This window comes from Daphnia pulicaria, chromosome 10 (assembly GCF_021234035.1).
Source record: "Daphnia pulicaria isolate SC F1-1A chromosome 10, SC_F0-13Bv2, whole genome shotgun sequence".
Lineage (NCBI taxonomy): Eukaryota > Metazoa > Arthropoda > Branchiopoda > Diplostraca > Daphniidae > Daphnia > Daphnia pulicaria.
The window spans coordinates 4696124-4717366 of NC_060922.1; the positions used below are offsets into that span (position 1 = coordinate 4696124).

The following is a 21243-nucleotide window of genomic DNA, read 5'->3' on the forward strand; positions in this document are numbered from 1 at the left end:
CATTTATAACGACGCGGAGAATATCAGAATTGGGGATGCGAGCGCTGCAACTGTTGCGCTACAACTAAAAATCGATCACCCACCTTTTTTGAAATCTTTTCCAATGGCGGATTACCTTGAAAAACATAGTCCTACGATTAATTTTAATGAAATACTAAGAAATACGCCCACAATGCTTATGATTTAGCTATAAATATAACATCATTGAATCAAGTCGTTTGTATGGCTTCGATAAAGAAGTTTGATTAGAGGAACATATTCAATTGTGCTAGACGCGACGCCACAAATATTTTGTTGTTCAAGAATTAGGAATTCAATTTGCTCTACCATGACAAACGTGGAAGTTTTTCCTTGTTTACTCTTTTTTGATGCATCGCACTAAATTTGTTCACTACTCTTCTAGAAGCGTGAAACTAAGGAAATGATTAGATCTTTCAATACAATCACGCCGAGTTTATGAAACAACCGATATTTTCAAATTGAATCACAGACAATAAAACAATTAATAAACATTGAGATTGACAGCGGGGTTTTTTTTTTGGAAGGAAAGAAGCTATAGAAAGGGGATTGATAACAACAACAGAAAAACGTTTGACTGATGAGAATCAATAGAGCACGTGTGAATAAGTGCTAACCTCGCACCTCATGTTTCCACAGGTACCGGGCGAGGCGGAGATGCAGTTGAAAACCGGGCATTGCGGAGTGATCCTATCTGGACTGCAAGTCATATCGCAGCTGCCAGTCCTCATGCCTGGCTTCGAATCGCACGTGTACCTATTTAAAAAATTTGAATAAATTAGCGATACGCATGACATCGTCTCTAAAAGCGAATTAACTTTAATTCCATTCATTTAAATGGCGCAAATAAGTTTTGACGTACAAACAAATCCACAGCTAATCGGAGACTTACTTTTTGCAGGAGGCATCGAGAATCAAAGGAAACGGACTAATGGCGCCCTGATTGTAGTAGATTCCGTTATTGTTGCCGCCGTAAAAGTTGCTGCCTCCGTACGGCAACGGCTGTTGCATGTTAGGGTAGCCGTAGCTTAGACGGGCCGTTTTATCTCCAGCTTCAGTTGGTGCGGCCGAAGAGCGGATGACAATGACCAACATCATCAATACAGCTTTGCAAGGAGACACTTGAAAATTGGAAAACAAAAATCGTAAATAACAACACAAATACAGACACCAACGGATATCTAGGCCACAAGTAATGAAATGCGAAATCATTTAAAGAATATTACAATTTAATACATTAAACTATGACAAGAAGATAAAGCGATACCTGGCAGCATCGTGAATTGGGAGTAAGTGTCTGTTGGCAATGCTCAGAACAGAGTGGGTAATTTTTCTACCTGACACTGTGGCTTATGTACCTGAGCAAATTGCCTTGGGTCAAAGGTAACCCTTACCCTTTTTACTCCTACGATGCAACTTTTAACGGACGACGGAAGCGTTGGAAAAAGAAAAACGAAAACGAGACATTGGGTCGATAACCCAATATTCCCAGCCTCTAGAAAGAGGTGACAGGTAAAAGTGTCTATGATGCTCGAGGCGAACCACGTGTATTTTACCGGAATTTTGCAGAATTGAATCATCCTCTTCGATTATGTCATCCCTACCTCTATTTTTTTTCTCCATTTCCCATTGATTTTATTATGCCCACCCGTGGATTTATCATTTCGTTCTTTTGGGGGTAATGCAATAATGCACTCTGCGTGATTAGGTTCTATACCTAATACAAACTGAGTAGTTATGGTTAAATCTCTTCGTGCTCACAATATACTTAATTGAATAAGAATGGCTTGTCAACTATTCTTTGTCTACATAAAAATACTAAACAATCTGAGACTGATTTTAATTATAATAAAATTCATTCAGACTTGAAACAACTAGTGTAGGACTATAGGCAGTTTCGTGTTGAACATTGGGTTTTAACTTAATTCATTTAATTTAATGTAATTATAATTTGTTGTCTGTTTGGATGGCAACAATACACTATAGAGAATGGAATATCAAATGGGCTAGCAACCCCACACACGTCTGACACGTGGGCAAGGAGATTGCGCAATTTATTTTTTCAGCATCATTGACGTAAGCAGTTGGCCAAAATAACAATGTGGTCCCGAGGCTCCCGAAAGTTTCTTCCCCGGCCAGCACAAGGACAAAGACAACAGTTGATTGACTGGCCGGAACCTTAATTGAACGGAAATGAAGGAAGAGCAAAACGGAAATCATTTTGCGCTAGAATCGCATTGACGCATTTCTATTTTGAACAGTTATAAACAGTTGCGTACACTTAGACACATTTCAAAATACAATTTTAAATGTGTGACAGGTTTAAAAAAAAATAGGGGCGTGAAGCATCTAAACTGGCCAAATTTTTGTTTTGTGAACTTTTGGTGACAGACTGTCAGCCGCCAGAGAGCCCCACTGTAAAGTGTGAAACCAAAATGAGCTCGAGGGCGATTAGCCAACATATAAAAAGACAGGTGTAAAGATGATAAAACTTGCATTCGATCCTCGTTGCTCATCCAATCAACAGCATCCAGACGAACCTGACGGAGTCCTGCACTAATATATTCATATTCAACTCTGAAACACCCAATATGATTGCCGGTAACTATCTTTTTTTACTCTAGAGATAGCTGTGTAATATCTGTGTGTATAATGACGCCATGTGTTACGTTTTCTAACGAAGGCAATCAACGTCATTCCGTGGTGTCATCTCTTCTCCGCCTGATGGTCGTTCAAGCGCTGCTGTTGGCATTGCCAGCTGATTTCCAACGTTATCCCAACTACGACGTGCCTTACGTAACCAGCGGGATCGATCGCCTGTACAATCCGCTGTATTCCGCCCCGCCACCACCACCACCACCTCCAGTCTCGTACAGCAGCCCCAATTTCTACGGCTCTTCCATCTACGGCGTTCAAGCACCTCAGCAGCGTCCGGTTTACCCGCAGCCCAACTACTCGTCGGTCACACCATCCAACTGCTTGTCGTACTACTGCTACCGATCTGCTCTTCCGTCGCTGGATGCAATTACTAATGCCACCGCACCGGCAGTCCCTCCTGTCTGTGGGAAAAGGAATTACTTAATCTGCGTGGCAGACAAGCCGATGTCCACGGAATACGGCCCATCTTCTTCGCCTTTGTACCAGTATCAACAATCCTACCAACAGTCTAACGTTTGTCCAGCTTATTTTTGCAAACTGGTCCCGAGGACCACGCCGGTCCTGGTCGCTGCTGACTCGTGCGATTCCTTCGAGTGCAACATAATCGAGTGAACAAACGTGACGATGAATAATACTCAAATATTGTCGATATAGTACATGTACGAAAAATTGAAACGCCATGCTCAAATTCTGATGTGTTTATTTGTTGTTACCATTTTGTTTGTATTCAACTTCTATATGGTTATTTACTTTGCAACTGCAATCCACCAGATACTATAAACAATTCCGAAAACAAATTTTAACCTGTTTCATAACATTTCTCTGCAAGCTAAAAATTATGGCCTAGTGATGTTTGCATAATAAAGTTTAATTCTTGGTAGACTGTGGAAGTTTGTGGCGGATTACATCTTGTTTCTGCTGCCTACCGAGGCTCTGGCGCATTAGTTTGTAAGGACGTTTTCTTGTTTTCATAATTCTATGTGTTATTATTATTAAAATTAGGCAATTAGTATTCAAATTAAGATCAAGTTGAAATACTATTGTGGTGGCTGTGGCGGAATTTTCAAAATGCTCCTCGTCACAGAGATTCTATTGACCTATAATACTGCAAAGTAAATTTACGCGAATCAATACGTGAACCACAACGACATCTCCAAAGGCTTATATTTTCAGGACTCGTATGGGGGGAAACAATGGGAACAAAAGTATTAAGTACAACGCTGCTGGGTGTGCTATAGTGGCTAGGTATCTCAACTTATGAAAAAAGTCTACAGACTATTTATTTTCAATGTTTTTAAAAGATCCGCTGGCAAAGCAACGACCCCAGCCGTCTCACTCGCTCTATTTCAATTCCGTTCACGGATGGCGCTGTTATGTTGCCATTCCACTCGCTATAAAATGGGATGAAAAGTAGAGATGCAATGAAAGTGTGGTTTGAATGCCACACAAAGAAAACGGTTTCCATGCGCATTAAATTGTCGGTAACCAGTTCATTTCCTTTTGATTTTATTTCTGTTTTAAAATATATATATCACTTCAAATGCGTCTGAAACACATAATAGAGATTTATTGACTGGCTGACTTTGAAGCGGAATAGGGGAAAACCATTATACGTGCAAAAAAAATGTTTATTTTGTTTTTTCTTCTCGTTATTTGTTTCAAGCCAAGTGGCAAACGATCCCGGCTGTAATAATAAACAGCCTTCTCGGTGACATTGAACGGCTTTGGACTCGGACGCTATTCTCATTTTCTCGTCGTTCCCACCACCAGTTGGGTGGTGTTTATATCCTTGGGTTCTTTATTTACTCTACGATTTCTTCCGGTCCATAACAAATGGCCCAACCAACGACGCAACGAGCTGCGACTCTTAATTGAATAACATCCAGCGCAATCTTCGCTTTTGAAGGTCGAAGGGGAACCAAAACAGAGTGCTGCCATTAAATAAAAGATTCCTATAAGAGAATAATTACGTCCAAAAAATCACAAACAATCGGGTCAGTTTGAAATCAAATTACATTCTGTTGTAAAATGAAAATCTATCTAATAAAGGGGGATCCGGATATTCATATACAAAAGCTTGCCGGCAATAAGTGATACAAAATACGCAGTTATATATGTGCATGATGACTCTGCGTGACGATGTATAGCTGGAGACCTTGTCATGGCAACCCATACAATCACGTAATAAGAAGTCAACGGCTTCAATCTGCATCCATACCCGTTAGTCGCTTCGTGTTGTAGGGTCTGATTGCGGCATGATAATTACTTTAATTTGTGGTTTTCAAACGAAACCAATTCATTAACTTGGATTATTCAATTAGAGCAAGGTTGCAATGTATACGGGAACCACTTTCGGCGTATATCCAATAGCTACTGCGCACGCGACATAATTCTGGACTGTTTGATAAAGCAACGTAAAAGCAAATAATAAACATGTCGTACTCTACACCACTTTGCATGGCATCAGGACTTCTATAGAACGTCTGTCGAAAAGTGTGTTAGATTTTCTGTCACTCAAATAGTGCAACTATAGAGAGCACGCGATTCCCATATGGATTAAAAGCTCTAAACATACGCTTATGGCTGTACACTTCTAGTTCAACAGTCGCCTGATAGACACAACTGTATGAACGCAGGACTGGGAAATACAAGTTTTGACCGTTCCACGAAATCCGGTCGATGAGATAAGACGATGATGTATATAGCCAGTAGGAGTCGGGGATTCCGGAGCTGGTGCGTAGTTGAAGACGTTGCGACGGAAAAGACGGTTGTTGTCTTGGTGACTGAAGAATCAGGCATACAGTGGCTAAGCTAGGCTATTGTAACATCAAACATCGTGCTACATAACGGTCACTGATCTAAAAGCAAAAATAAAAAATGAACCAAAGAGCTGAGTGAATCAAATAACATTTCTTATTTTCCAATCCGTTCTTTCGTTTCTTTTATCTATAAAAAGATTTGATACACATTTAATACGGTTAGATTTTCCAGGTAAAATACTACGGTACCTCTACTAGCTATATAAGCCATGTAACATACAGTAACAGGAAGGTAAATAATAAATAATAATAATATAATAATAATATGTGTTGCTTATGCATTCGGCCTTTTTGGATTTGCGGTCTTTTTGTCAGTTCGGCGGAAAGGATGGAACAAAAATATTGCTGACTGCGGCCGAATAAGGCTTATATATGGCGTTTATTTTATATTTCGCACGAAAGGAGATCTATACGGCGTATATAGGCTTGATAAAGGCACTTTCAAGAAAAATCTGGTGAGTTATGATTCTCTCCCAACTGTTAATATAAAACCTTGGCATTGGAAAGTTACACAAAAGAAGCCAACTATAGAAATCAAAATAGCCAACTAGAAATCATTGCATTTCCGACATTCTTAGAGTTTGCATTCACACGTCGCATATAGCAGGGCTACTTTTATTATTGGCCTTTATATGGACACGCGTAGCCAATATTATTCTGTTTTTATTTTACTTTGGCGTATAGCCATCACTTTCCGGCTTTTATATGTTACTTTAAAATGCATGGCGGGAGAAAGAAAACAAGCAGTGTCACAATGCAACCCCCCTCCTTTGTTGTAAAGTTCACGACACTTTCAAAAGGGTTCCCTCAGACGAGAGCGTTCACACACGAACACTCAATCGGAAAACTTGGGACGAAGTGAGCGTGATCCTTTTTTGATCTTCGAATACCCTGACAATTGCTTTTCTTTTCGAGTAGCCTGACAATACAATCTAAGCACAATGCGGTTGGATATTTCGGTCATAATTTTTGTCGAACCTTTTACCAGTAGAATCAGTTCAATAGAGAAAGGTCCAATCAACAGCACCATCATTTATCACGTAATCAGATTTATGCTGCTTTCAACGCAAACTCTTTAGCAGGAGTACCACCACGTAGCGGAGTATCACGTAGGTACATTACAACAACAAAACGAATAGCCTAAATGGCTATTTTTCTATTTATCATGATAAATTACTTTTATCATTGGGCATGAATAAAATAATCTTTTTACCGGTACTTAGGTTTTTCAAGACAATTTTTTTATTTTTTATTTTATTTTAATTTTTTTTTGGGGGGGTCTGCTTTTGAAATAGCAATAGTTCTAAGGAAATTTAGCAAATACTGTTTGCACTATCATTGAAAAGTTGGTAGTGACAAGCAGAGAGAAAATAAAACAATTCAAGTTTTTTTTTAAAATTCATTGTGGCCTCAAACTGTTGTTGCGCGCGCGCCTGTCGAAGAACATGTCCTTGTTCTGTACTCTACATCCAGCCGCAGCCCATGGAGACATCCGCCCCGATCCGCCCAAATGGTTGCACTCCCAGGGTGAGCCTCCCAGTGTCGGTGAAGCTTTCGATCAGAAAACAAGACGCTCTCTCTCATCGATTGTCGGTTGATGCTCATTTGATATTTTGGTATTTGGTTGATTTTGTTACTGGCGCTGTGACTCATATTCTATCAATCAACAACTTAATCAGCAGTGAGTGATGTTATGCTACCGCTTACGTATTATATTATGTTTCACATTTTCACTGAGTTGTTGTCTTGTATCTTTTAGAGGCAATCCATTTTTTATTCGTCAATGTTTAATTAATAGTTGGCCTTTCGTTATAGCTTTCCGAGCAATCAAGTGGAGCTCGTTGGAGTCTGTGCTTATTGAAACGCGGAGCTGGATTATTATCATTGTCTTTATTTATCTATCATTCTGCCTCACTTGCGATGGGGTAGCGCCATATCGTCATGGTTGATATACACAACTGATGTCTATATCCCTCGACAATCCGTCTCTATCTACGTCGGTCGTTTTCTCATATTTTTATCCTTTTCTTTATTTTACTTTCCTCTCGTGTAGGGCCATTTGATTTTCATTGTTGATTATTGGTTAGCGTTGTTATAGGGCCGTTATTTTCATGGTGAAAGAAGCCAGGGTCGCATTATATATCCTTGCACCGAAAAAGACGCTCCCTTTCCCGGTATACAAGGAAAAAAAGATCGCTTTGGGCTTTTCAGCGAAAATTGTTTGGAAACGAAAGGGGGAAAAAAAGAGACACAAAAATATACTACGTGAATGACGCACTTCCAGCTCACCATTTGTGCGCCGTATTATTTTCTTTTATTTGAATTCGTATCGCGTTCCGGAAATCTTTTCCTTGTTTATTTCCTTGCTGATGAAGCAGCGCAGATTGCTCTGCACTTATAGCAAAAATCCAGCTATGCCGCAACCAAATAATAAATAGTATATCCGCAAAAGAGCATCTATTCGTCATTCAGTCAAGTCCAGTTGGTTGATTGGATATATTTTTCTTTGTCGCTGGCTGAGCTCCTGAATAGCTATATCACTCTCTATATACCGAGGGGGGAATTAAGGCTACGTCAGCAATTAATAGTGCATTGAAGGAGTCCAGCGTCCAGCGTACGTCTTGAAGAGAAATTGAGATAAATAATAAGACGCCTTCTATAAACACAGAGTGGCTGTGGATCATCCAAGATAATATATGTTACGGTTTCCATGAAAATGGTCTTATATAGATGTATGCGGACGATTTCCTGTTTTGTCTCCAAATGCTCTATCTCATTCTTGTTCGATCCTCGCGCCCATCAGCAGCTCGCTATATGTGGGGCGTGTGAGCCGAAGGCTATCATAGACAGCTGCCGAACCTTTGACAGACCTTTAAGATCAAAATGGTGGTTTCATCATATCCGTCCGCGTCTCTGCTCGTCCCTCTTCCTTTTGCTGTTTCTGCGATGATATCCTCCTCCCCCTAGGCCATTTCATCCCATCCGTATTTCTCACATTGCTGCTCTCAATTGTTATCCAGCGGGCGGTTCTGTCTAGTATAGCAGATCCCATTTCCTGTGTCATCTCCCGCTTTCTTCCGTCTCACGCAATACTCTAGGCTATATATTCCGCATAGTTTGTTACCGAACGAAATGAAACGAGAATATTGAAAGAAGAGGAAGCTAGTAACTCTTTGAAGGAAAGCTAATCATCGTGACTGAGACATAAGACATAATATAGTACCCTGCGAACCTCAGATGTCACATCCTCGAAATGGCGCAATACAGATGGCATCTATCTAGATTCCTCTTCTCTGCACATGGATTTAGGATTACGATCGTGATGTTGGATATTTAAACAAACACAATAGTTTGAATTTGTTGTTGCAGGCTTGGAGCAGACGTGATCGAAGCAAGGAGGGAAAATCGATGGCGTCACCACCCAAACACCAGCAACACACGTCGGATAGTCCGCACTGCAACAAGTTGGTCAACCGCCTCAATTTGGCTACGTTGTCTTTAAGGCCACGATGGCGAGTCATGGTAGAGGGTCTACAAATCCTGATTTTCATTTCTAATCATTTGTTAATCAATGTTATTATTTTATACACAGGTTCTCGGTCATCACTCGGTCGGCAAATCTGGTAAGATAATTTCAGCTTTAATTGAATTCCATCATGAGTAATAGCTGTTAAGAAAAATGTGTCGAGTTACAATTTCTTCCGAGCGCAACTGTTTTTAAATGTATGGTGAAATCGATACACCAGCTAGAGTGGAGTCTACTTTTTCAATAATATTGAGTATTAGACTTGATGTATTCAGCATGTGCTCGGCAGTTGCTATGTTATTATGGAAATCCAGAAAAAACATCAGGCCTTGTGATGTCTCATGCCGGTTGTCTGGGCTGTCAGTGTTGGTTGGTCATCTGACAATAGTATTTGATATCACCTCGTACACATTGAACCCTTCAAGAATAAAATAGACGACGTAAAACGACAGAACGACCAAACAGACATTTATGATAGTAAATAAGGTGGGCACATGTTATTTCCACGAACCCTTTGTAATATCAAACGCGCTACAACTCTAGAAAGTGTGGACGTGCGTATACAGTATAAGTTGTGTGTTTGCGACGGCTGATTGTATCATTGCATCCTTTGAAAAAGAGCAAGTCAAACCAACTATACGACTGCTGCAGTGTATATATGAGTGTGTAACTAGGGCAAGAGAGAGCACAAGTTTAGTAATGCAAATGAGAAGACGATGTGTGGAGCTAATGGCAAAGCGCAACGACATGGCATATTACTTCGGAGAAAGGCTCTATTATTCCATGGCGATTGCTAATTCGTCGACGAGGCTTTGGCAGTCGGGAGACAGCTGTTTACCGAAAAGTCAACAGTTTCCACAACACGTGTAGCGCGCAATGGGAATGCCGAATGCGTAGAAGACCGGCCAGACATTATTCTCGCGGACCCCAAAACCTCTTCATATTGCCCTCAAGCTGCGCACATCTAATGGGAAGCAAATGATATTGTGTAGCGTCCGTCTTGTATTGTCTCAACAATGTCAGGAGAGTAATTGAGACTAGTGCGGAAAGATCAGCATAAAGATGGACGAGATATGGATTAAATGGGGCGGTAGGTGCCGGAGGGATTACTTGACACTGGTGTGACTGCAACTATTCCGTCTGGAGGCACAAGCGAAACGGAAAATGATAAAAATTTAACTGAATTATGCAATTCCAATGGTTGCCATGGATGCGGGTGAAAGATCACTTCTACCTGCATATATGCTCGCCAAAAAGTTGAAGGTTGCGTTGCCATCCACAGTCCATACGAACGGCAACCCAACAAGGGCGGACAATTGGCGAACAAGCAAATTAAAAGAACCGCGAACATCAGTCTATAGTTGGGTTGCTCGTTACCTTGGCGACACAACCATGAAACTGCTATGTAGCGCCTTTAACACTCGTAAACAAATGATCCTAATTGCATTTTGGTCATCACGGATCGTTAATCTACACGACAAAACCTATTTTCCCCCAGCATTCCTTCAATGCGGCCTCTGCGACTCTTGTCGCTTTTTGTTTTCAATCTGTTATTGACAGTCTATTAGCATTTAAATTTGTTTTGCCATCGCCTGCAGCACGACTCGTCTATTCGACCAAAAGCTACCCGACTGTCTTGTCGTGTTTGTCACGTTCAATTGACGTCAGGGTTTGTCTAAAAATAGAGCGGAAAACGAAAACAAATTCAACAATCAAAGAATAACATAGTCAATCAGCGCATTTCTTATATATTTTTCCTACCATGTTTTCCATCCGTTATTTACATATACTTGAGAAAATGCAAGGCTTTAGAGCGCAAATACACGCTATTTTGGATTTGAAAGTAAAGCAGATCGTCGTACGATTTGCACCACCAACAATGCCCCCAGTTATATGAGAGTGATGCCTACAGAGCTGCATCACCCCGATAAGACCCGAGAGTTCGTATAAGGTTCACTTGAAAAGAAAGTGCGTGTTGTTACTTTTACTCTTGCAACGCTAAAATAGGCCTAGTCATAATAGGCCATTGCACGTAGCACCATCATGTCTATATTTAGCAACTCTGTTAACCCTTAAAAAAGAAATTTAAGACCCTATATTTATATGTTTAGACTTGAAAATCTTTATTTTTGTATACAGAATCAGGTCATATCGGCTATAAGCTTATGTATAAGCTTACATAACTAGAGCAGTCTACTGAGTTGTTTATAATATAAGAAACTTTTTTTTCTATCTATAGCCCCGGTGCATTTCTTTAATACGTTTTCTGATCCTATTTACCAAATGAAATGATATGGTTGAATGATGAAATGGATTTGCAGCGTTCGTGGTTCGTTTCTTAACTCGTCGCTTCATCGGGGACTACGACCCCAAATTGGAAAGATGTTATCCGGTCAACACAACTTTGAACGGAGAGCACGTGATGCTGGAGCTTCTGGATAGTGGAGGACACCATCTGGAGGTTTGAGTAAACGACAAAATAAATATTGGCATTGTCTAGACGCACAGGCACTCATAAACTTGTGCACTTTCATCACCATAAATTCACATAATCTTACTTATATACGTCGTTGCCCTCTTTCTATATTTGATAGGACGGGAGTCAATCCGACCTGGAAGCCAAGATCCGCTGGGCTGACGCCTTTGTTCTTTTGTATTCAGTGACGGACAAGTGCTCGTTTGACGAGTGCTGTCGACTTCGATTCCTTATCGGCTACAATAAGCGTCGTCGACGACATTTGGTAAATATCCGGTATTTTCTATTTCATGTAGCGGGACTATTTATTTTTCTATTATATTGGACTTGATCAACTTTCGATGAACCTATTTCCGGAATTCTTTAAATCCCCCTCCCCCCCCCCCCCCCAAAAAAAAATGACGTAATTTTAATATAAGAGCGCTAAAGAATTTTTTCCCTTTTCGGTTTCATTCAGATTTAATTTTGAATGTTGAGGTATCACTCATTTAGTCGCGCTTTACAATCCGATTAAAATTTAATTATACATTTTGAGAACAAAATCAATGAAATGAAATGGACCCGAGACAAAAAGGTTCATATGCTATCGATCTTATACGGTATCCTAATCGTAGCGCCTGATCAATGCGGGGTATGCCATTACTTTGAATGAAAGATCAAAGCATATCAAAAGTTCTAAGCCTTTGGAAGACTAATTGATTTTTCTCGTTGGTTAGACAAAAGGAAATATAATTGTTTTTAGTTATTGCTGTACCAATCGTATTTTGCTACGTTAAACCCGGTTAAACCACACAATTCTTTATCTCGTGTATCTTTTAGTTTGGCTCAGCTTTTGGCAATGGCCACGGTCTTAGCGCAGAAATAATGGGGTCCTCTTCGAGTGTTATCCTGGTAGCCAATAAAGTCGACCAGGTGGAAGATCGGATGGTGACTACCGACGAAGGTAGATAATCAGTCAATCATGCGTCATAGTTTAATGATTGTAACTGTTATTACATTTTCTCTTCTTTCAAATAAAACACCGTTTTTCATTTTTGTTTATCCATCCCAGGCGAAAAAAGAAGCCGTGATTTGGGCTGTGATCTGTTCTTCGAAATTTCCGTACGGGAGGAAGTTGATGTAGCCAAGAGAGTGATGGAGGATTTATATTTCCGCTGGAAGTACAATCAGTCTCATCATCATCAATCGCATTCACCCCAAACGCAACAGCCGCATCCACCACTCGGTGCCTCGACACCAAACGGGACGTCAAACCACCACTTTGGCCGGCGATGTTTAGAGACGTTCGCCGGCCGGTGTTCTGCTAACAAGAGCAACAGCATGGACGTCATTAGCGAAAGAGAAGACGGAGCGTTGCCCATCTCTCTGTCTTTAGGTATCTCTCTTCATGACCTAAATTTAATGTTATAATAGTTCCATTGGGAGAAATCTTAAATTCGGTTTTCCGTGCATAGAATCGCCGCCACCTACTGCAACCGGTAATAACTCGCCGGACGACAAGTTCCGCTCCAGGGCTTCCACAGAGGGTAGTTTGAGCTTCCGAAATAAACGTGTGATCGTTCGCCATTGTGCCCAGCCAGCGCCCGTGGCCCAGCTCGATCATCCGGGTTTAGCCGTTGCGTGCAATTTGGCCAACAAGAGACCTACTCGCCGCATGAGTATCAGCCTAAGAGGGGCCAGCAGTGCATTCTAAAAATACGTATACATGTCATTTTTTTTTTAAATTGTTTTGATTATTTATTCTACATTTCATAACAGTGAATTATTTTTATTGGAAGCTTTCGCTGTTTTGTAGACATTTAAATGACTATTTTGGCCGTTTTATTTCTCTTGATTGTGTTTCTATGGAGGCAGGCATTACACATTTCACGTTTCAACTCCCGTTGCTGGGAAATACTTGATTGGTGAGTTTCACATAGGGTAGGGTCTAATTGAGTAATCAAAACACGTACGTTAACGTATTCTAATGATATGGAGTTGAGATATACTGTCAGGTTTCCTAAATCTCCTGAACACTTATTTGTTCAACTGAACAACAAACAACAAAAACTCGTGGCGTCATGGGATATAAACATACAAACAGTACAACTTCCAAGGGTCGTGCAACCTTACGACAGACAATATTGATGGGTAATATTAGTTTGAAGTATATTCGAGCTTGAAAAACAGTGAAGCGGACCCAGACTTATTTAGTGACGATATCAGGGTTATTCAGTGCGATACAAATTTAAGAAGCCATACGCTGTCTGGCAATCTGAGAGTTTAGCTCTAGCATACTATTTACCGGTACACTTCATGACATGTATATGACACCTTCGGTAAACAATAACACGTAGCCATAATTTTATGGTACAAAATTGTCGTCATCACCCGCCATCTTTTGAATTCTTATACAAGTCAAACTATTTTTTTCCTTGCGATAGTAACGAATTAATCCCACCATTAAAAAAGCTAGCTCCCTCGATAACACTTTGGCTGCTGCAGCGATGCATTTATTGAAATTTTGAGACTTAGTGAGACAAATGCTGGAGTCTACACACATATCTCAAACGATCAAGTTTAATATGATGTGCTCACACAAAATAATTGTTTTGATGGTGACGCTGGTATTGTCTTCGACAGCCGGTGTTCACGGGGACGAACATCATCACAGCAGACCCCTTCGCGATTCCGCCACAGATGTTAACAACAAAGCGGAACAGTCCGCAACGGAAGGTAACATGAATTGTGTTGTTTGTCTTACTGAGAAAATATCATGTGGTTATTTTCTAATATTTAAACAGACGCTGCATATTGGACTCAACTCGGTCAGCAGTTGTTGTTTGACGAACTGGCCAAACAAAGGATCAATAGCCAAGCAAAAAATATCATATTATTTCTCGGAGATGGTCAGTACATCTGCGCTGGGCCTTACTCAGCAGCATTTAAAATTCAATTTAATATTGGTAGGTATGTCAATCTCAACTGTAACAGCTGCACGAATCTATAAAGGACAAAAGGCTGGCAAAACGGGCGAAGAGGAACAACTTCACTTTGATCGATTTCCTTACGCTGCATTGTCAAAGGTAAATTGAATCCTCGACATGTTTCTAATTAAAATATCGCATTAATTAAAATCCAAATCAATGTCCACAAACACGCAAAGACGTACTGCACGGACATTCAAGTGGCTGATTCCGCTTGCACTGCTACCGCCTACTTGTGTGGCATTAAAACTGATGTGGAAACCTTGGGACTAGACGTCAACGTCATAAAAAAAAATTGCTCGACGCAAATCGATCCGGCTAATCAAGTTGATTCCGTCATGACTTGGGCCCAAGTATGAAAACTTCAACTTTGATATTACATTTTTCGATTCAGCTAGTACCAATTTTTTTCGCATTTACATCAGGCAGCCAACAAAGCGACGGGTATCGTGACTACGACGCGAGTAACTCACGCCACACCGGCTGGAGCATACGCCCATTCAGCCAATCGTTACTGGGAGGATGACTATGCTCAGTCTTTTGATGGAGTAGATTCCAACACTTTTTGTGACGATATCGCCGAACAACTTGTCCTCAACAGCCCAGGCAAAAATCTTAAAGTAATGAAAACCTTTTTCTAGTATAAGTATACATATCAATCAAGGATGTAACATCTGTGTGCGTTGTAAGGTGATTTTGGGAGGTGGACGTACTTATCTCACTCCAACCACAACGACAGATCCTGAGACACAAGAAGCTGGTCGCCGCAGAGATGGGAAAAATCTGATCTATCAGTGGGTGACCGATCACCCAACGGGGAAATATGTAACTACCCGGGATGAATTGGTCAATCTGGATGTGGCCGGAATCGATTTTCTCTTGGGTTAGTTTGCCATCATCGTCTCTTTAGCAGCTTTAGTTTAATCCGTAACATTTGACACATTATGGTTCAGGTTTATTTAGCCCATCTCATATGGAATACTTTTTGGAATCGAGTGCGGCCAATAACCCTACACTGGAACAAATGACCCGAGCAGCCATTCAAATGTTACAAAAAGATGCCAACGGTTATGTCCTTCTCGTGGAAGGTTCGATTCGACGACTCGCACGGAAAACGTTATGGCAAGTACGCAACTAATTATTAACATGTTGCAGGCGGGAGAATTGACCAGGCACATCACGACGGACGAGCAAAATTAGCCCTCGAGGAAGCTTTCCAGTTTGATCTTGCTGTGGCTGCTGCACTCAATCTGACGAATTCGGACGATACTCTAATTATCGTCACGGCAGATCATTCCCATACCTTGAGTATTAACGGCTATCCCAAACGCGGCAATGATATTTTAGGTTAGTTGGTTTCTCTTTGATGAATTATTTTAGCTAATTTTCTTTATTTCTTAATTTACAAACTTTAAGGCTTAGTCGGTTATGCGGCCTCCGATCTCAAACCATACACAACCCTAAGTTACGCCAATGGACCCGGTTATGCTAACAGTTTCTCTGGTGGAGAGCGCCTGGATTTGACCGATGTTGATACGAGTAAATATTGTTTTCATTTTCAACGATTTTAATTGAGATCATAGCAAAATAATCTTTTGCATTAAAATTAGCAAGACCCTTTTATTGACTTATCTTAATTATTTAGCATCCGATTCATTTTTACAACCAGCCATGGTTCCTCTGGCCACTGAGTCTCACGGTGGCGATGACGTAGCTATTTTCGCTCTCGGTCCGCAAGCACATCTATTCCAGGGCGTCTACGAGCAGCACTATATCGCTCATGTAATGAGCTATGCCGCTTGCATCGGTCCCGGGTTTACTTTCTGTAACAACCCAGCGAATCCACCTTCAACGACTGCAATTCCTCCGTCGACTCCATCGTCTTCTAGTCGCATAGGTGTAAATCGCTCTTTAGGGAGCATAAGCGCATTCATGTCCTGTGTTTGGATCCAGCGACTCCTCGTTTCTGTATTTACTCAGTAAAATAAACTAGTCATTTAACATTCGAAAGTGCATCATTTTATATTCGCAACGCATTGTTAACACAAAAAACAGCACGAAAAATCTTGCGTTTCTAGCGCCATCTAACGAATACACTTAAAAACTGAATTTTCTACTTGATAGAGGGCTCTTAAAAACGTGTTTGACACATAGTGTTTTTCTTTTTTTAAAATTACAAAGTTGAAAAGTTCTACAACATATATCCTTAAATTAGTTAATGCTGGTTTATTATTACTGAACTTATTCTCGATAGCGATAGTTGACGACTTGACGTTTGTTCCTTCGCAATTTAAAGGAGGAAAAATGGAAGAAATAATAAAAGAAGCAGATATAAAAAAAGAAGAAGAAATAAAAAAAGAAGAAGAATTGACTAATCCCAACGATTTTTCCAGCAAAGAAACTTGCGATGCTGAAGTGACAAAAGACTTAATTGTCAAAGATGAAACCCCTTCAGGGACAGCAACAAAAAAGGGAAAAATTCGTAAACGAAAAAAGGCCCTGCATACTGCCATTAGAAATCAAATGGAGTTTTACTTTAGTGATGCAAATCTCTCAAAAGATAGGTTTATGCAGAATGTTATCAAAGATGGACCTGGTAATATATTACATATTATTTTCTGTTTTTGTGTAGCTAACATATTATTTAATATTTGTTAGAAATTCCACTGCATGTTTTTATGAACTTTAATAAGCTTCGAGCAATGACTGAAGACCTCAAAGAAATTGCTAAGGTACAGCTTAAAATCATGTAATCTCAGTTCATGTTTTATTATTAATCTATGCATTTTTTAAGGCGTTAAAATTCTCTAAAACATTAAAACTTAGTGAGGATGAGACAAAGGTTTCAAGAATTACACCATTCCGCCCTAAGTCTCAGGAAGAGGTAGACCTTTGCACTGTGTATGTGGTAAGTAAAAAGAATTGTTGGTGTACAGCTTAAATACATTTTACCTTTATAAACAGGAAAGATTACCACCCCATGCTTCAATTGAATGGATTACCAGCATATTTTCTGAATATGGAGTGGTAGCATATGTTTCACTCCCCAAATTCAAAGATGCAACACGAATAAAAGGCTTTGCATTTGTGGAATTTTGTGATTCTGAGTCAGCTGCCAAAGCTGTCACGGTAAGTTTTCTTTGCATATTTAGGCAGTAACACAAAGACAATGAGGGCTCATTCAAAAATTTTATAGGAATATGCAGCCTCCAGCGAGTATCATTTATTGACTGAAGATCCGGGGCAGTTATGTAGTATTCAGGCGTTCAATGCAGAGTGCGTAAACTACTTTCTAATTGAACAATCGAAAGTTTTACTTATTTACCTTTTTATTTACTTTAATGTGATTTTCAAATCAAATAATTGTTCATAAAGGAGTCAGCAAGACGAAAAAGGGGACGAGAAGAAAACCAGCCCAAAACCAGAAACGGAGGAAGATGAATCCAATGCTGAACCAAAATCGAAAAGAATAAAAGTAGAAGAAGAAACAACTGAGATAAAAGAAGGCATTGCAACGACTATAGAAGAGACAACTGTGATTAAAGCTGAAAAAGAAATTACCAGTCAAGATGAATCGAAAGCCATCACAAAAAAGAAGAAGCAACCAAACGTGTTTAAAGATGAAATTAATGAAGAGGCTCTCAACCTGTCATTACAGGTCATGTCCAAGTAAATTTCCCTTAATTTAACAAAAATATTGTTCTGAACTTAACCATAAATTCATTATTAAAGGAAAGAGTGGAAGAGATTGCGGAATAAATATCTTGATATGCAGCGCAAGTGTCTCCGCCAAATCCGAATGAATGCTCGACGCCAACATAATGAAAGCCGATTCGATCCTGTTGTATTAGTTGAGGAAACTAAAGAACAATTTGTTGAGGACAAATCTGATCCCTGTCCAGATTTTCAACCTGGTCTAATCGTCAAAATCATTCTGGACGAACCTATTACAGATGCCAAACGTTTCAAAGTATTTCTTCCTTACGTTACTACTTACTTACTAAATATTTTTTTGTTTGTAGTAACAGTTGATTGTATAATTTAATTATTAGAGCCAAGTCAAATGTCAGGAGGGTGTAACTTACGTAGAAGCGCAAGACTGTTGCAAAATTGCTTTTGTACGATGCACTGACGATGCAGCTGCCCAGTCTCTAGTCGTCAAGAAAATATGGAGTCAATCAGAAATTCTCCAAGGTTTTTCTCTCTTTGGCACAGTAAAGGAAAACATTTAATAATTGTTATTATTGTGAAATGCAGGCGAAGAAGAACGAGACTACTGGAAAAAGATCGAAGAGAACCGAATAAAGAAGCGTGACAAATCTTCACGACCTAAAAAATCGGGAGCTGAGAGAGCCCGCAAGCAAAAGGAATCGATCATTGACGCAGACCAACCTGGCTACCCCACCAGAGCTATACAACACAAAAATCTGCATATTAGGTTCGACGGCGAGGACGATGATTAAAGGTGACGAACTATTTACTCGTAACGGGCTTTCATGTACGGCTTTTATAAACCTCTTTCGTTCACCTAATACAATGGTCTTGAACCTAGGTTCTTGTGATGTGTATCGAGTCTGATTACATGAATTTTTCGACCGTTGCCATTGTTTTTTGTTTCGTCAAATGAAGTGAAAAGCATTATTCGGTTGATATTGTAATGTATCACATAAGTGTTATAGATAGACGACGGATTGTCTAGATTTGCTTACCAAAACGAGTGAAAACTGCGGTGATTTGTGATTTCACACACATTAATTCCCCACCAGGATGGCTTCGGCTTTTGTTCCGCTCATCCATTTCAATAGTCTGTTATTTTAATGTGTTATACTAACAATTTAATAATTTATTTAAAACGTTTTGATGTACGTTTTCGTTTGAAAGCGCTAATAAGACGCTTTATCGCATTTGATACGGTATTTCTTAAAAGACATTTATTCGCAACATTTCGTGGCTGTGGTTTTAAGACAGTAAGAAAGTCAGGAAACGTTGGTCACGCCAAGTTACTGAAGTACCAATTTTTCGATAAAATTACTTTTTAGCTAATTTATTTTTGGATGAACTAAGTTTTTAAATCGTAAAGTTTAAGTATTCTCCATTCTCAACATTTTTCAGAAGAAAATTAATTTCTTTATGGGGAGAAGGTGTGTGTAGCGTTCTCACTCGACCAAAATCGATTGAAAAATGGTCCAATTAGTATGGAAAAATTAAGCCAAATAGGGAAGTCTACCCAAAACAAATTGTTAAAAGCGACACCCGCTGGGGGGGGGGGGGCTATGTCGAACAAAAGTTGCGGCTCTTCCCTAGCAAGACAAGTTTTCTAATATAAAAAAAAGATTGATACAGGATACATGATACGCAAATAAGCGGAAGTGCCCATAAAACGCATTCAAAGTTTTGAGTTTTACGGAGCTGACGCGCAGCCTAAGCCGGCCTAAAGGGAGGTCGAGCGGAGGGGACTGCGCGCACCCTTGGGAGAGCGGTGAGTGAAAGGGGGGTTTACCTGTGCCATACTATACGGGCCATGTTTCCTCTTGGCTATCTTATCAACGGTGATCTAATGGTCAGCATCCCGGGTTGATATGTCGAAGGACCAAGGTTCGAATCTCGACCAAGTCGAAGAAGAAATTTGAATTAAATTGAAATTTTTTTCAAATTTGTATTTCGACTTGACCGAGATTCGAACTTCGGACCTTTTACATTACAACCCGGGTTTCTGACCATAGACCACCGTTGCTACGGTGGTGAGGGCGGAAACATGGGCCGGTATAGTATGGCCCAGGTAAACCCCCCTTTCACTCACCCCTGGTGCGCGCAGTCCCCTCTCGCTCGACCCTCCTTTTTAGGGGGGTCGAGCGGAGAGTGGAGCGTCGAGCGTTTTACGGGCACTTCCGCTTATTTGCACACCCTAAACCCTATTCATGCAAGACTGAATGCTATTCGCGAAAGACCCATTCATGCAAGGACCCTATTGTTTTATTTCATAATAGTTAAATTTTTAGGCCGAGTCGTGATCGTTAGGTAGCTTTGATTTAGATCAAGTTCGAGATCCAAAACTCCAGCAGGTTTTGTAAGGTTAGATTGATGTTTTCTTTGGTAAACATTGTATCATTCATAATTCAAGATTTTATTCCTTCAGGGCAGTTACCGAGTGCATGATCTGTGGTTGTTACTCATGTCACAATCTTGGCCATTTGGATGGTGCATTATACTTGGATTAAATCTATGTGTCTGCAGTTTTCCTCCAGAGTAGTAGGTATTATTTGTAATAAAATATATAATGCACTCCTTCTAATATGTGTTTGTTTGGTTGCCACCCGTTTCGGCACTTTTTTTCGGCACTTCAATTTCGTCGTTTTCGGTAGCTGTGATTCATTTGAAGTTTGAGATGCAATACTCTTACCAGTTTTGTAAATTCAGATTCATATTTTCTTTGTTAAACATTGTACAATGCATTGTTCAATCCTTTATTCTTTCAGTGTAGTTAACATCGCAACATCGCTCTGTAATTCTTTGCCATCTCATAATCTTGGGCATTTGTGTTGTGTTGAATTTGTTTTGGAACAATTCCGCATGTCTTCAGATTTGTGGGAGATTTCCTTTAGAGAAGTAGGTTTTATTTGATTTAAATTCCATGCTGGACTCCTTCTAGTATGTTTGTTTTATTTCAAAGGTGTTAAATTTTGATGCTGAGTCGTGATCATTGGGTAGATGTTAAGATCTTACGAGGATCGAAGAACAAACTGAGGTCCCAGTTAACCAAGCTGTATTGAACGACGGGCT

The 21243-nt window shown here is 40.0% G+C and overlaps 5 protein-coding genes across 5 annotated transcripts; 4 read left to right on the forward strand and 1 right to left on the reverse strand.

Annotated features, from left to right (window-relative positions):
* Positions 1 to 438: 438 nt before the first annotated feature.
* On the reverse strand, positions 439 to 1386 carry LOC124315027. The gene is made up of 3 exons (XM_046780380.1): positions 1286 to 1386; positions 911 to 1139; positions 439 to 774 (listed from the first exon to the last, which is right to left on the reverse strand). Exons 1-3 carry the CDS (start codon positions 1293 to 1295, stop codon positions 606 to 608), a joined length of 408 nt encoding a protein of 135 aa, XP_046636336.1. The 5' UTR covers positions 1296 to 1386; the 3' UTR covers positions 439 to 605.
* Positions 1387 to 2518: 1132 nt separating this feature from the next.
* Positions 2519 to 3473, forward strand: LOC124315015. Its single transcript, XM_046780364.1, has 2 exons — positions 2519 to 2619; positions 2702 to 3473. Exons 1-2 carry the CDS (start codon positions 2610 to 2612, stop codon positions 3286 to 3288), a joined length of 597 nt encoding a protein of 198 aa, XP_046636320.1. The 5' UTR covers positions 2519 to 2609; the 3' UTR covers positions 3289 to 3473.
* Positions 3474 to 7050: 3577 nt separating this feature from the next.
* LOC124315028 (ras-like protein 1) lies at positions 7051 to 13377 on the forward strand. Its single transcript, XM_046780381.1, has 8 exons — positions 7051 to 7176; positions 8865 to 9017; positions 9088 to 9118; positions 11343 to 11482; positions 11616 to 11762; positions 12317 to 12440; positions 12549 to 12872; positions 12952 to 13377. The coding sequence occupies exons 2-8, from the start codon at positions 8904 to 8906 to the stop codon at positions 13188 to 13190; spliced, it is 1119 nt and encodes a 372-aa protein (XP_046636337.1). The 5' UTR covers positions 7051 to 7176; positions 8865 to 8903; the 3' UTR covers positions 13191 to 13377.
* Positions 13378 to 13945: 568 nt separating this feature from the next.
* LOC124313860 (alkaline phosphatase-like) lies at positions 13946 to 16780 on the forward strand. The gene is made up of 10 exons (XM_046778671.1): positions 13946 to 14212; positions 14281 to 14385; positions 14447 to 14562; positions 14643 to 14816; positions 14889 to 15083; positions 15154 to 15346; positions 15417 to 15551; positions 15619 to 15810; positions 15880 to 16002; positions 16109 to 16780. The coding sequence occupies exons 1-10, from the start codon at positions 14020 to 14022 to the stop codon at positions 16444 to 16446; spliced, it is 1764 nt and encodes a 587-aa protein (XP_046634627.1). The 5' UTR covers positions 13946 to 14019; the 3' UTR covers positions 16447 to 16780.
* Positions 16747 to 19063, forward strand: LOC124313862 (la-related protein 7-like). The gene is made up of 9 exons (XM_046778672.1): positions 16747 to 17059; positions 17122 to 17195; positions 17258 to 17371; positions 17428 to 17592; positions 17660 to 17739; positions 17839 to 18132; positions 18196 to 18433; positions 18516 to 18657; positions 18721 to 19063. The coding sequence occupies exons 1-9, from the start codon at positions 16768 to 16770 to the stop codon at positions 18924 to 18926; spliced, it is 1605 nt and encodes a 534-aa protein (XP_046634628.1). The 5' UTR covers positions 16747 to 16767; the 3' UTR covers positions 18927 to 19063.
* The last annotated feature ends 2180 nt before the right edge of the window (positions 19064 to 21243 follow it).

Coding starts and splice junctions, on each gene's coding strand:
- LOC124313860 (XM_046778671.1), top strand. CDS start 14,020: ATGCTGGAGTCTACACACATATCTCAAACGATCAAGTTTAATATGATG. Junction 14,817..14,888: donor CCGTCATGACTTGGGCCCAA/GTATGAAAACTT, acceptor CATTTACATCAG/GCAGCCAACAAAGCGACGGG. Junction 15,347..15,416: donor CGGAATCGATTTTCTCTTGG/GTTAGTTTGCCA, acceptor ATTATGGTTCAG/GTTTATTTAGCCCATCTCAT.
- LOC124315028 (XM_046780381.1), top strand. CDS start 8,904: ATGGCGTCACCACCCAAACACCAGCAACACACGTCGGATAGTCCGCAC. Junction 9,119..11,342: donor TCACTCGGTCGGCAAATCTG/GTAAGATAATTT, acceptor ATGGATTTGCAG/CGTTCGTGGTTCGTTTCTTA. Junction 11,483..11,615: donor GTGGAGGACACCATCTGGAG/GTTTGAGTAAAC, acceptor TATATTTGATAG/GACGGGAGTCAATCCGACCT.
- LOC124313862 (XM_046778672.1), top strand. CDS start 16,768: ATGGAAGAAATAATAAAAGAAGCAGATATAAAAAAAGAAGAAGAAATA. Junction 17,372..17,427: donor ACCTTTGCACTGTGTATGTG/GTAAGTAAAAAG, acceptor CTTTATAAACAG/GAAAGATTACCACCCCATGC. Junction 18,658..18,720: donor TCAATCAGAAATTCTCCAAG/GTTTTTCTCTCT, acceptor TGTGAAATGCAG/GCGAAGAAGAACGAGACTAC.
- LOC124315027 (XM_046780380.1), bottom strand. Junction 775..910: donor CTCGATGCCTCCTGCAAAAA/GTAAGTCTCCGA, acceptor TTTTTTAAATAG/GTACACGTGCGATTCGAAGC.